The 14,807-nt window shown below is 42.0% G+C and overlaps 1 protein-coding gene across 1 annotated transcript in view; it reads left to right on the top strand.

Moving 5' to 3' along the window:
- Window positions 1–14,807, top strand: part of CCDC6 (coiled-coil domain containing 6) — a 105,584-nt gene that overhangs the window by 64,414 nt on the left and 26,363 nt on the right. Inside the window, exon 3 of the mRNA XM_047701566.1 lies at window positions 3,758–3,886. Within this exon, the coding sequence (XP_047557522.1) occupies window positions 3,758–3,886 (129 nt within the window). The remainder of the gene's footprint in view (window positions 1–3,757; window positions 3,887–14,807) is intronic.

Raw genomic sequence — 14,807 nt, 5'->3', positions numbered from 1 at the left:
ATTATAAAAAAGGTGGTAGTTATAAGTGATTGAATGATGTGTAAGCCTAGCCTGTTTTAGATCAAAATAATGTTATACTTGCATTTTGTAATGGGCTGGAAGTCTGCTTTTGGGCTCAGTATGTAATGAGTGGATATAGTGACAAAATGCTCAAGCTTTAGTACTTAGAATTTTATAGGTTTATACTTTGTATCTTTGCTATATTTATTTATTTTTATGCCAAATCCTAAGGAGTAAACCCTTGTTCATATAACCCTAATTCCATCAAAAATATGCTACCAGTGGATCTGCTGTTACATAACATAATTTCCATTCTACAGGGGTTTTTTGTTAATGTTAATAATATATTGCACAAGTAGGAGTTATAAAACTCGGTTTCATAATCTCTGTGATTGACTTTATAAAGTGTATTTATAGAAAATTCTGATAAAAGAATTTTAATCTGCCTAAGCATTTTGCTTTAGATATATTTAAGGAGAATACATGAGTTTATTTCAAACACATTAATAGAATTTGCTTGACTATTTACTTCTCAGTTTCAATTATTTTTTTGTTCTAGTTCAGGATCACAGACCTTCTTGGAAGATTTAAAATTGAGCATAAAGGAGCTCCTGGGTGGCTCAGTCAGTTAAGCATCTGCCTTTAGCTCAGGTCATGATCCCAGAGTTCTGGGATCAAGCCCCGCATGGGGCTCCCTGCTCAGCTGGGGGCCTGCTTCCCCCCTCTCCCTCTCTGCCGCTCTGCCTACTTGTGATCTCTCTGTCTCTCTCTGTGTCTGTCAAATAAAATAAAATCTTTTTAAAAAATAAAATTGCTTATAAATTGTTAAGACCTTTGATTAGAAATTTAAAATCATGCCTTGAGTTTTGTACCTACTTCGAAGATGCCACTGAAAGTGGGGTTTATTTCTGATAGCTGGTCTTTCATCAGCCCAAGCCATGCTCCGTTTAGGGTTTTTGTTTGTGGTGTCATGAGCTATGGCTTTAACACAGGCAGGTGGATTCAGGATGTCGGTTCCAGCCCCATTAGGGCTGAGTGGCTTGAATTTCTATGGTATCTGTTTAAAACAACTTCTGAATTTTCCTCGGGTCAACTCTGTGGTGGTTAGTTTCTCAAGATCCCTTCTTTGCTCTGCCCCCTCCCTCTTGCTCATCTTTATTCTCTAATGATTTGAAGGGAGGGGTTCTGTATTTCTGTGTTTCTCTTTGTATTGGTGGTTTCTTTGTTCCAAGGAAGAACCCCGTTTTCTGCTTCTCATGTTCTGTTCAGAAACGCCATGCTCTGCTTCGAAATTGCCTATCCCCTGAGAGATGGCAGAACAAAGCAGGCAGCAAAGCTGTTTGTTCCAGCTCTGTCTTTTGGGGACGATGAACCTTGTGAATCTTCGGCGAACAGATCTCAGGATGGCTTGATCTTTTCCAAATGGATTAGCGTAACCCAGGGACCTTACTTGAGTTATAGCAACAGCAGCTTTAACCACCAAGTTCTCCTTAGGGTATAGCTCTTGAGAGGAAAAACCCTCTTAAAATTGAGAGCTTTTATGGTTTTTATTACTAGTTTAATCTGTATTCTTAAAAGGAATACCTAATCAGATATTGACAGTATAGACCATCTGTCTAAACAGGAATGTTTTCCTGTAAGCCAAAGACAGCCTTACCTTTTCTCCGATTAACATTCTGTGACAAATGCCGCTTTGTGGGCCAGACATTTTTCAACGTTAGATTGCATCCTTTAGTGTTTTCATTTACCACAGGGCGGAAGAATAATGCTTTACAAAACAAAACAAAAAAACTAATATAAAAAAAGACTTTGTAAAGGGTTTAAAGGTTTTAAGACTAAAGTTCATTTTTCTAAAACCAGTAGCTATCATTTAAGCTTAGTGTAGATAAACTGCTTCAGGGCAAGGATGGTATCTTCACTAGAGATGTCACCTATGCCTGAGGTAGGACCTACAGATAATGTTTATGAATAAAAATATTAGATGGAGATGTGCACGCTTTGCTGTTTTTTTTCTTCACGAGTGGTAATTGCCCCATCAGGGTCTTTGTGTCTGAAATGCAGGAGCTCTCCTTGTTCTCTGTCCAGTTCTCTTGTTTCTTTTAATTACTGCTTGATCTTGCAGAACCTGAGTTTTAAAGAGTGAGCTAAAAATAGACTTGTCACTGTAAGCAGCTCCTCGCATCTGCTTTTTTTCTGGGTCCCTGCAAGGTTGACCAGCTTTTTTTGGAGTTGCACATCAAAAACAGTTGGAGGAAAACCAGCATCTGTTTAGTCAACATTTCCAGTGTTAGAACACTATGTCAGATTTTAAACTTTTTTTTTTTTTTAGCCAGGAATGTGCTTGCTTGCAGAGCAGTGGCAGTTGTGTTCAGTGTGGAGAGGGTTGGGTGCACCCATGTGGAGGCTGTTCAGGGCCGGCTAATCATGCTGCATGCAGGATTTACAGGGAGACGTCCCATCCTCCAGGGGAGCATGTGGGGCGGCTTGGTATCTCCGTTCGATCACGTGACTTTTTAAGCACCGAGAATGCACTAGACTCTAGAGGAGTCTGAAGTTGATTCCTCTTAGGTTTGCTCAGGATCCAGTGGGAGAATGCTGGCCTGGGGGTCAGCGCAGGATGTGGGTCCCAGACTCTGCCACCGTCCTGCTGAATTACCTTGGTCGCCTCCTTTGTTACATATAAAATGGGGGTGGTCATGCCTGCCTGATGCCCATGAAGAACCTGGTACACCATGCTCCCCGAAGAAATGGTTTTGAAGGTAAAAGTAGGGAGCAGTGTCCTCATAGATATATGCATAAAACTTTGTGTGTTTCATTGCTTTGAATAGCTTCTGCTTCATGTCCCCTTGATTTTGAAAATACCAGACCCTGTTGCTATCGTTCTCTCTAACCCCTGCTGTGGATCAGCACAACCTCCCAGTTGGGAATGTTAGAAATAGTGCATAGATCTTAATGAGAACCCCAGTAGTCAGATGTCTGATGGATTCCCTTTATTCCCTGTCGATTTTGATGGTTGGAGTACATTCTTAAAAAAACTTTTCAGTGACACCATAACTTTATCTTTTAATTGCATAAATGAGAGGCCTCCCCCCCTTGGTTTTTAGGAAAGATGTAGGAGGTGTGATGTATGTTCTCATTATAGAAAGATAATTAATTGTACTGATTTTTGCCAAAGGATGCTCGTTAGTGTATTGGGAAATAGCATTCGGAATAATTTACTAAGTAAGCTTTGTGATTGTGACATCTTTACACACATTTCTGTAAGCCTGAGTAAACACATTCATTTAAGAAAAATTGATAGTGTAAAATTTCCATTTTTAATTTAATTTTTATCGTATAAAATTTGAAAAGTCCCAAAGTGGGGTGTGTGTATATGTGTGCGTGTGCGCGCACAAGTTTCCTTCCTTACCTCATTCTGTAGCCTCCCAATTCCTCCCTGCAAAGGCAACCACTTACATGTTTTTAAAAAACAAATCTGGGTTTACTCATAGTTTGGTGCTTGGGTGTATCTGTCTTGTCATTTTCAGCCTTTTGCTCAGGCCAGATGCCTGTGTACATGCGCTGTAATTTTTGGTTGCAAGTTAGAGGAACCTGGGAGCAGGTTCCTCGTAGCTGTACACTTGGGATGTTGGCAGACATGATGGTTGTAATTTCTGTTATGATACCTCTTACTCAGTGGAACCAGCTTTTAGAGCCCATGTTCACCCTGGCTTTTGGGTGTCTTGATTTTCACGTCTGTGTTTTTCCCATTTTCTAGTTGCAACATGAGAAAGCTGAACTAGAACAGCATCTTGAACAGGAGCAGGAATTCCAGGTCAACAAACTGATGAAGAAAATTAAAAAACTGGAGAATGATACCATTTCTAAGCAGCTTACATTAGAACAGGTAAGATGTAGTTCTCTCCATATAACTTTTTCCCCTGTTATCAGCTTGTTCCTTCAGGCCTTCAGATACCATACCCTAAGGAATGTAAGTGAAAAGTATTTTTCAGCTGTTTCTTCCCACAGTGGAGACTTCATTTCTGAAGTAAGCATTGACAGAGCTGCATAGCACCTGCTCTCTCTCTCACACACTTTCTCTTTTTTTAAACTGCAATTTATAAAGCTTCTGGAGATATGTTGTGATGTACTGATTTATAGGCAGGAAATGTTAGGTTCCTTTTACTGAGGGGAAACAATGTGTTTTTAACCACAGGATAGTTTCTGTGAAAGTTCTTGAGACAGTGTGGCTGTGGAACTAAAACTTTTCTTTTAGGGGTTCTTCAACACAAACAGCATTTTTCTTCTTTAAGTTAGTAGCAATATTATTAGCAATCATTAACGGTATTATTTGAACCCTATCTTTTCCCAGCTCGATTTGTTGATAGACTTGGTTGTTTATCCTGGCTCAACCACTAACTAGTTGTATGACCTTGCGTTGACTTTACTCACTTTTCTGGGCCCAAGTTTTCCATTTGTAAGCAGAGAAGGACAAACTAAAATCCAGAATGGCAAGCTTAAACAGGTACAAAAGGTGGAAAGTTATTGTGTGTAGTCCCTTTGTCCATTGCCCTTGGCAGACATTGGTTTTAGAACGTGGACCTTGCCTGGGGAGTCCAGTCCGGTCTTTATGCTCTTCGATACACAGAACTGGGGACAGCCATTATCAGCCCATCCAAGTTGGCATGTCAGATAAAAGTACTTGTTATCCCTAGCCTCGGTGCTCCCTGATGCTTTTCCCCCGATCTGATGTCCTGAGATTTTACTTTCCCTAAGAGAAATTATAAGGGGCTGACCATTGTGTACTGCGATCTGGTTTCTGTGTAAAATTCAGTGTATTGATGAAAATCTTCTAGCTCTTTGTAATTTCAGCCCTGACTGCTAATTTGATGGTTTGGCTTGGCCGTTCAGGCAAAGTTACCAGATTTATCCCAACTTTAGGGTCTTTCTGTGTGTCTCGGTTCATGCTGACTGGTTCTGAAATCACCCCCAGGGCCGCTCTAGTTTCATTATCGTCCCTGAGAATGAAATGGTGACGGGAATGTCAGCTTTGAGAGGAAGTCAGTTTTACTCTAACTGGCATCTGTTTTCTGTGTTATTCTTGAATCTCCCTGTATCAAAGGGAGGAATGTCACTGCGTTTTCTAAGACTGTGAATAATGGTCCTAAGAACATTTCTCTATCCCTTCCAGGGAAAGGGGAAAAAAAAGTTCTGTTTGCAAAGGTTGGTTATTTATTTTATACATATCCAGAGTAATGTAGACTTAACATTTGTCTTCAGAATTCAGATGTAATATCTCAATTTAGAAAACGCCTACCACACACAGTTTAAAAACATTTTATTCCAAGTTCACCTCTTTAATTCCTAAGATAGGCAATAACAAGTTCCTTCAAGTGAAAACGTTGAAGATTCTTGTTTAAGTCCCTGACACACCAAATACTTGTTATTGGAATTTATTAATCAAGAGCTGACCACGTGACCAAGTGAAGTTCTCACAGGGGTGGGTGTTGTGAGAGCTTCACTTGGTCACGGCCTTCATTGGTGGGCTGTCAGGAATTGGAACAGCTTCTCTCTTGCATTTGTTCCGAAGCTGAGGAGACTTTGGGACTGGGGCTGTGACCCTCGGTTTAGCTGTGGCCACAAGGTGGAGGTAGTGGCTTGGCATCTGATCTTAGGGGACAGTCTGATCTTAGAGTCCATGGGGGAGAGAGAATGGATTGCTGCACTGTCTTAAGACTCTCTGGGGACTTTAGTAACTGAAACCCTGTAAAATGATGTCCAAGGCATACGTTCTCACCAAGTTAATGACACGGTGCACTTTCAGGGTTATTTCAGACCTCAGTAATAAAGAAATGGCGTTCCACAATGGAGTACATGTACTGCAAAGCCCTATCCTGAAAATAAACCTCAGATCTGGAATATCAAGGTCCTGTTTTAATTAAGATGGAGAAATTTAACATCATCATGAAACTTCCCCCCTTTGTTTTGGGTATGTCTGGGATGATTAAATGTTGGGGATCTTGTTCTGTATTTTATTTAGCTATAAATAACTTTAGTGCTTTGGGGGAATGTTTTTTTCCCTCCAGCAGGAATAAATGTCTTTTGTTCTTCCATGAATGTGATCTGATCCTCTCTTGGTGATTATCCTCCGTATGATATACTGTAGGTCACAGTTTGTGTTACAGAATATAACTACTGTAGATCATTATCAAGAGCAAAGGCATGTACTACACTACATATTACAATGATTTGTCTGTGGTACATGCCTTTGCTCATCTATCTGACAATAAACGTATTTTTTAAACTGTAAGCTATTTGAAGGCAATTATCCCATGTGTCTCATGGTCTACCACTGCTCTGTTGGAAGAGTTTAAGTGTAGATTTGGCCAAGTAACTGGAAAGTGGTCATTTTTGTTTTGGAAGGAGATACAGTGTAGTGTTCAGAGCCTGGGCACTGGATTCCAGAGGAACTGGATGTGAATCTAGTTCTTCTGCTTAATATCCTAGGTCACTTTCTTTTCAGCAGTGATGGTGATGGTAGCAGCTTTATTGAGATAAACTCACATACCATAAAAATCCTCCATTTAAAATGTACACTTTATTGGTTTTTAGTCTATTCAGAGTTGTGTAACGGTAACCATGATCAATTTTAGAGCATTTTCATCCGCTCAGAAGGAGACCCTGTGCCCTTCTGCTGTCACTCTGCATTTCCCATTCCCCTGAAGCAGCTACTATTCTACTTCCTGTCTCTGTATGAGCCCATTCTGAATGGAAGGAAAAATGGAATCGTACGGTGTGTCCCCTTTTGCGAGTGGCTCCTTTCACTAGGTATAAGGCTTTTATCCATCTGTAGCCTGTATCAATACTTGACCCCTTTTCCTGACTGAATAACGTTTCACTGCGTGGCTGTGTCATATTTCATATATCCATTCATCATTTGGTGGACATTTGGATTGTTTCACCCTTTTTTCTTATTATGAATAATGCTGCCGTGAATATCCCTGTACATTTTTTTTTTTAAGATTTTATTTATTTTAGAGAATGCACTTGAGAGAGCAGGAGTGTGGGGCAGGAGGAGAGGGACAGACAAGGAGAGAAGCTCGAGCAGACACCTTGCTGAGTGCAGAGCCCGCCATGGACCCTGATCTCATGACCCTCAGGTCATGACTGGAGCTGAAACCAGCTGAGCCATGCTGTCCCCCTCGGGAACAGTTTTTCGCATGGATTTGTGTTTTCATTTTTCTTGGGTACATATCTAGGAAGACATATGCTGGATTCGATGGTAACTCCATGTCTACCTTTCCGGGGGGGCGTTGCTAGGCTGTTTATCTTTGTTTTTCTTTCTTTAAAGATTTATTTATTTTAGAGAGCACCTGTGAGCTGGGGTCGGGGGAGGGACAGAAGAAGAGGGAGAGAAGCAGACTCTGTGCTGAGTGCGGAGCCCACTGTGGGCCTCAGTCTCAAGACCCTAAGACCATGACCTGAGCTGAAATCACGAGTCACTCAACTGACCGAGCCACCCAGTCACCCCTGGACTGCTTTTTCAAGGTGGTCGTACCATGTTGATTAAAGCCATCTTGGTCAATGTGTAGTGATATCTCATTGTGGTTTTGTATTTCCCTGATGGCTGATGATTTTGAGAATCTTTTAGGTGCTACTTGGCCATTTTTGTATCTTTTGTTAAAATGTCCATTCAAGATCATTATAATCTTATTATTAGATTATAAGAATTCCTTATATGTTCTAGATATATTTCCCTTATCAGGATATATCATTTGCAGCTCACATGCCAGGAGGCCCTCACTGTAGACTAGGATTAGTCTAACCAACATAACTTCAGTGTTGTTACAGGCTTTTTTTTGAACTGGTGGTCACTGCCTGCAAAAGCCTTATTTGAAAATTTTTGTTCAAACATGGTCATTGTTAGTCTCTTAATTGGTATTCACATTTTCTTAGGTGACAGTAAGAACATTTAGAACTTGGAATATTCTCTTTGTGTCAGGAAATCTTGACCTTGAATGTTTTCTCCCAACCAGGAAGGATTTTTCTTCTCTGGAGAAGGAGAACTAGCATTAAAAGACAGGCAGCACTAGCTTATTTATTAAGTTCAAGTCAGCAGCTATGGCGAGCCCTCTGTGCACTTGGCATAGAAAACTATGGAAAAGGAGGAGACAGTGGCTGTTAGCAGGTGGACTGAGTACTTAACCATTGTTAGGAAGTACAACAGGAAAAGTGGAATGAATTACTCCCTTAACTCAGCTGACATTCGCATTACGAACAGGCTCATTTGCCACGTACCAGACGCCCTTTCTCTGTTCTCCTCTAGCTGTAATTTCTAGAATGTGAGGAGTCTTCTTTTATCTGAGATAACCCCGAATCCCAAAAGCAGAGACAATCTTGTCTAAAGTTGGATTTGGAATTGAATGGTAATTTCATTCATTAGCGTCCATTTACAAATGACAATATCTTAGCCCATGTAGCATAGGAAAACTGTCTTGGGTCCCAATCTTCCTTCCATCTGAAGAACCCGTGTGATACCAGCCCACAGTTTGAGCTGTTTTGTGAAACAGACATGAATACCTAAATTCGTGGCTTTGTTGAGAGGATTACTCTTGAATTCTGCCTCTCCTCACACTCCACCATGGCGAAGTTCTCTCATCCCTCCACCCAGATCGTTCCAGTGTGGATGAGAGAGAAGTTAACATGGCGACCCCGGACACTACCATGTTTGTTACCATGTATGTGACGGAGACAAGGAGACAAGTTTCCTAAAATAGCGTTTCTTGTGCTTTGCACTGATTTTCTGTTGAATTCTGTTTCATTTTTAGCAAAATGTAGGTTACAGTCGTCTGATTTCACACTCCAGTAATGGTCCACGGCCTGCAGTTGGAAAACCATGCTGTGCTGTGCGCCATGCTCACTTGCCTCCAGATCTGCATGGGTCCGTCTCTCCAGGCAGGCAGGGGCGTGATGCCCCGTGTTCACAAATGATCAGTACTGCACCCCTAACACTTGCTACACAAACAGCAATTAAAAAAACAATTAAAGTGTTTCTTCCCTATAAATTTTCTAGTAAGCTAAAAGAGGAAAGGCATAATGTTGACCTAACCACCAAGTCCCGGTGACTCACATAGAGTAAGCTCTCCAAAAACTGTAGCTGTTGCTGTTAATAACAGAAGTTTAATCTAATTTCTATGGTACTTTGCCCTGCCCATTTTCCAGGAAAAAGAGCATGCGTGTTATCTGAACCTCAGATGTCTCACCACCTTCCTTGACCTGTTCTCTTCAGTTGACGAACCAGTATGGGCTCACATGTCCTGTGTGACCCAGCCCCTCTGGCTTTCTCTTGTGTCCATGCGCAGTTAGCCCATTTGTATGGCACAGAGCCTGTATTCACTCAGTTCATATGCCTGCTGTCTGCTCAGACTCTGCTAAGAAAGATGATGTTAGGTATCTGGCCTCATGAAGGCTGGTCTCCTGGTCTGGCAAGGCCAGTGGATCTGTGGACTGCGAGGAGGGACGCTGTGTGCATGGCTGTGGGGGAGGGGAGCGGTGACGCTCCTGCAGCAGCGTGCCCTCCCCCCTGCCCCCGCCCCCAACCGGGGGAGATGCCCTGAAGCTCCTTGGCACCTGGTTTAATTATTTGTTAATTGACACACATGGTTGGATAGATCTAAGTCCAGCCTTGTTGCAGCGGAGCAGGGAGGCGGGAGGAGATAAATGGGAGAGAAGACATGCAGTAAAAAGTGGGTGCAGTGCCTGCATGGAGCAGAGACGCTGGAAACAGAACAGAGCTGGTGAAGAGGATATGAAGTTGAACCCCTCCACTTTGTTCCTGGATAAGGAAGAAGTGTCGAGGTGGTCTGCCTCCATGGTGTCTTTGAGGGCGTAAGCTTGTCTTTCCAGGCAGCGTTTTGTCTAATGTAGGCCTCCGTGTAGATCGGTGCTGGGGGCTTACCTTCAGCCACTACCTGGCAACATCAGGTGACTACAGAGGCCTGACAAGACCGCAGTGTCAGGAGCGCTGCAGAGGTGACACCCACTTAACCCCAGGGTCTTCTCTCACCCTCTGTGACTGCAGCAAATCACAGGGCTGGGGTTAGAGTGACACTCTTCAAGCCTTATAAGATTTAATTTTGTTCTTTTTTTTTTTTTTTTAAGTTGAAACAAGGAAACACTTGTATATTTTTAAGTGCTATTAAGAAGAAAAGAAGGTTTTAGGTGTCCGGCTCTTAGAACAGTTCTTACAGGATGACCTTTCTGCCCTCCTTATGAACGCGGTGATTCGTTCAAGATACAAACCAGTTTTGCATCTTTGGTTGATCTTTGTAATTGCTGTGGAACAGGGTATTTTTAAAGTTCACAGGGAGTGTGGCCCTGCCGGTTTTGTTACAGTTCCATTCTGCTGCCCGCTGCCCTTGCAGGGTCTGGCCATGAGGACCCTGCTGCATTGGCTCTGGGGGTCCCTGCCAGCTTCTGTGCCATTTTGCCCCAAAGAAAGACGCTGTGACTCGAGGGTTCACTTCCATTAAGGACATGAAATTTAGTGACCACTGCATGCTTTGAAACTTGATTTCAAATGCTAATGTCAAGTTACGGAACTTGGGAGTTTCTCATTAAATGTTTGTATTAGAAAAGCGATCCATTGCTTTTTCAAGAAAACTTGGAAAACACAGAAGTACAGATATGAAAAAAAAATTACCTAGACTATAGTCCACCCCCCCAAACAACTGCTATTCATATTTTTATCTTTCCCCCTTTTCCTCTTTGTTCTTACCTTTAAAACAGACACACACACACAACCAAGAAACAACAGGGTATTATAATTTGCTGCCTGCTTTAATTTGTTTTAAATAAAGCATCGTAACCTGTGCCTGCACATGTAGGCAAGCTGCATCGGGGCACAGCCAGAATAATAATCAGGGTAATTCCTGAAGTTCGCTTGTGGCAATTTGATTGCAGCAAATCTTTTTTTTTTTTTTAAGATTTTATTCATTTATTTGACAGAGATCACAAGTAGGCAGAAAGGCAGGCAGAGAGAGAGGAGAAAGCAGGCTCCCTGCCGAGCGCCTGATGCGGGGCTCGATTCCAGGACCCTGGGATCATGACCTGAGCCGAAGGCAGAGGCTTAACCCACCGAGCCACCCAGGCGCCCCAATTGTAGCAAATCTTTGAGGATGTTTAGGTCGCTTGAGAATCTTGGGTATAAGCATTTTACCAACTGCTCATTTGGGACAGGTAGGAAAATGCCTCAGAGCAGAGCTGAAGCATGAGCTGGATCTCCTGGGAAGGAGGCAAGCTAGGGGCAATCCTCAGTGCTCCGAGCAAGCTTTAGCGGGCTCTCTTTTTGGCGGATTTCTTTTGTAATCCATAAGCTGTCGGGATGTCATGAAGCAGCTGAGAGAGGTCCCTACTCCAGACCTGGGAAAGGATACTCTGAACTCCATCTGGGACACAAATAAGTCAGTCTGTCTACGGGATGCGGGGGAAACAGTCCCTCAGAATTCCTTCGCTAGATCTCTTTTCAATTAAATAGAAAAACTCACTGTCTTCCATCTTGTCAGACTTTATTTTGAAGCATCGGATTAACATTTGCTGTGTGGAAAGGTTGGTACAGATGTTACACAGTGGCAGGGGGAAAATTCAAAACGTGTTTCCTGTGTAAAAGAGAGGCACCTCATCACATCCCAACAGGGTGTGTTTCTGGTCATGCCCTGGAGGTAAAGAGTTTGCCTGTTAAATTGAAGGCGTTGGTATGCTACAGTAAGGGCAGTAAAATCCAAAGACACTGTACTCAGACTTTGTGATTTTTGAAATACATGAAATCTGTTTGTTTATAACCAGAACAATAATTTAGTTGATGACTTAAGAAAGGGCCTTCTTCTTAGCTTAGTGTGTATGGCTAAGTAAATCCAACATCTCTGTGTGAGGCATTGGGATGGAGGCAGTAATGATCGATCACAGAAACTTCCATTTTGGAGAAAGCATATCAAGAAAAGTTTTCCTCGTGTTATTTTCTTAAGCTCATTTTAGGTAATGGACTGGTGATAGCCACTGATGTGATACCGTATTTCTAACATGGTTTTGAGGGGACCTCTTTCCCATGGACTTCTCCACAGCACTCTCAATGTAGCAAAAGGATGTACACCCAGTTCCACTGATGGTACTCAAATGGTAAAAGTCCCCTTGAATTAGGAAACCACTATGCAGGTTTATATGCTGTTAGGCCGATGTTAAGTGATGAACACTTGAGTCCAAAAACCACAGAAATCGGAGTAATTATATGTGTTTTTTTCATAAAAGACCTTCGTTTCTCAACATGACTGAACAAAACTAAAATTTATTGAACTGGTAAATAATGAAATAATGTCATTTTCATGTGTTAATATTGACGGGATATTAATATTGTCCTGAAGTTATGTTCATTTCAAAGAACAAATCTAATTTTTATAGGAAGATGGTCTTTGAGAAAAAATATTTGGAAACTGTGGTAAAGAAGGTTGACTCTGGGTTATCTGGAAAATTCTCAGAAAATTTCAAATAGCTAACATTTAATCCTCTGAGAGTTTATTGGCTTATTCAGGATTTTGTATATGTAAATTAACATCCTAAATTAATGGATGTACTGTTAAATTGTATTGAAAATTGTCAGTTTTTTTATTTTTTAAAATATTTTATTTATTTGACACAGAGAGAGAGACCAACGGCGAGAGAGGGAACACAAGCAGGGGGAGTGGCACAGGGAGAAACAGGCTCCCCACTGAGCAGGGAGCCCGATGCGGGGCTCAATCCCAGGACCCTTAACCAACTAAGCTACCCAGGCACCCCAGAAATTGTCAGTTTTTAAGATTCGATGTCTTTAAATATTTTGTTACAAAAACAAATGTTCATTACAAAATTGGGTGTGGGAAGGAAAAGGCAGGAAGAGAAATTATCACCAGCATTCCTTTCACTGCAGAGCCAACCCTAATTATCTTGCTATATAGTTCTTTTATGGGTTTTTTTAAAAATCTTTTTCCTTTTTTCCCCCTCTATCGGTATATTTCTGATGTACACAGATGAGTTTTTCACCTAAATTGTTGACCTTCTGGACTCAAAGGGGAGCATCCTTCCTATCCTTTCCTCTCACTCTTCACTAACTCTGCCGGCTCCTTCTGTGCTTAGTATTGCGCGGGCCGTGGTGATGACCTAGACCTTGGTTTTAATTTTGAAACCAGCTGCAGCTTGGTTAATCAGATACCTCAGGGGTTCTGTGGCCTGTGAACACCTGTCTTAACTCATCTGTGATACAAATTGGCTGTTGAATTTCTTTAAAAAAACAAAAAAAAAAACAAAAAAAAACTTGTTTTCGAAGGCAGAGGTCAGATGTCTTCCAGCCTAGGAGGGGAGTTGTTAGGGCTGAGCAAAATTCCACTGACTGCCTGGACAGACACCGGCAGAAGCATCCGCTTTTGACCAGCTCTGTGTCTGCTGCTTTAATTGGTGAGTAAGGCTTTGCCATGGAGCAAGGACCATGGTGCCTTATACTCAGCTCTTTTCATATCAGTTGCTCATGATCTGTTTTCAGACACCCCCCCGCCCCCTCCATGAATCCTGTTCTTTCCCATGGATATGGAAAACCTTGATATATTCGCAAAGTAGGCTGGAAGGAGGTTAAGATCTTTTATTGGCTCTACTTTTGTAGTAAAAATAAAAATTAACTTCTTCCATTGGGGCTTTTGCAACAACAAAGAATGGCTGATAAACAACAGAAATTTATTTCCCATTTCTCATGGCTCTGGAGGTTGGAATTCTAAGATCCCGCGTGTTGGCATCGTGGAGTTCTGATGAGAACTGTCTTCCAGGTTGCAGACTGCCAACTTCTCCTTGTGTCCTCATGTGGGGAGAGCAAGCTGCAAGGTCTCTTGTGACTCTTAGAAAGGACACAAGTCCCATCACCATCGGGGCCCCCAACCTCATGACATCAGCTAAGCCTAAGTACCTCCCAAAGGACCCACCTCTGTATAGCATCACACTGGAGGTTAGGGCTTCAACATAGGAATTTTGGGGGACACATTCAGCCATTGCGAAAATGTTCATTTTTCTGTCTGTAATTTAGTCATTTTTAAAATACGGTGCTTTTACTTTCCCAGGTATTCTGCATCTCCAGGTTAACCACTTTGAAATCTAATAGTGTTACATAACAAATTGATGGGAAATTGGGCGAAACTATTGATAGCCTTCAGATACTACCTGACCTGGAAGGTTTTGGGGGATTGTCATGCTAATCCCCAGCACCTACTTGTTTTCTTGGAATTTATCTCTTTCTCTTGGGAAAGAAAAATCTAGCCTACTTAGAGTTTGGTTAATGTGGGTGTTAGAGGACTCTGATTTCTTTTTTAAACATTGGGTCCTGTTCTTACATCATCACCATCTAAGTGCCCTCTACTGTGTGTTGTAACAACTTTGTGTCTTTGTTCTGTTTTTATGGTAGCCCTTATTTCATGGGCTTTTCCCTCTCTCTTATTATCTTGGATTAGTTGTAAGGGGCTGCCTTCAAAATTTGTTTTTTAAGCCAGAGGTTTGGGGTTCAGAATATATTCTCCAATAGAAGTGGGACATCTGGGTGGGTCAGTCACTTAAATGTCCAGTTTTTGATTTTGGCTCAGGTCATGATGACAGGGTCCTGGGATTGAGCCCTGCAACGGGCTCTGCACTCAGTTGGGAGTCTGCTTGAGGATTCTGTCTCTCTCTCTCTCCCTCTGCCTCTGTGCAAACCATCTCCTTCCCCCAACTCACACACACTCTCAAATAAAACTTTGAGAGGCACCTGGGTGGCTCAGTGGGTT

Source organism: Lutra lutra, chromosome 14, assembly GCF_902655055.1.
Source record: "Lutra lutra chromosome 14, mLutLut1.2, whole genome shotgun sequence".
Lineage (NCBI taxonomy): Eukaryota > Metazoa > Chordata > Mammalia > Carnivora > Mustelidae > Lutra > Lutra lutra.
This window is presented reverse-complemented; position numbering and strand designations above follow the sequence as displayed.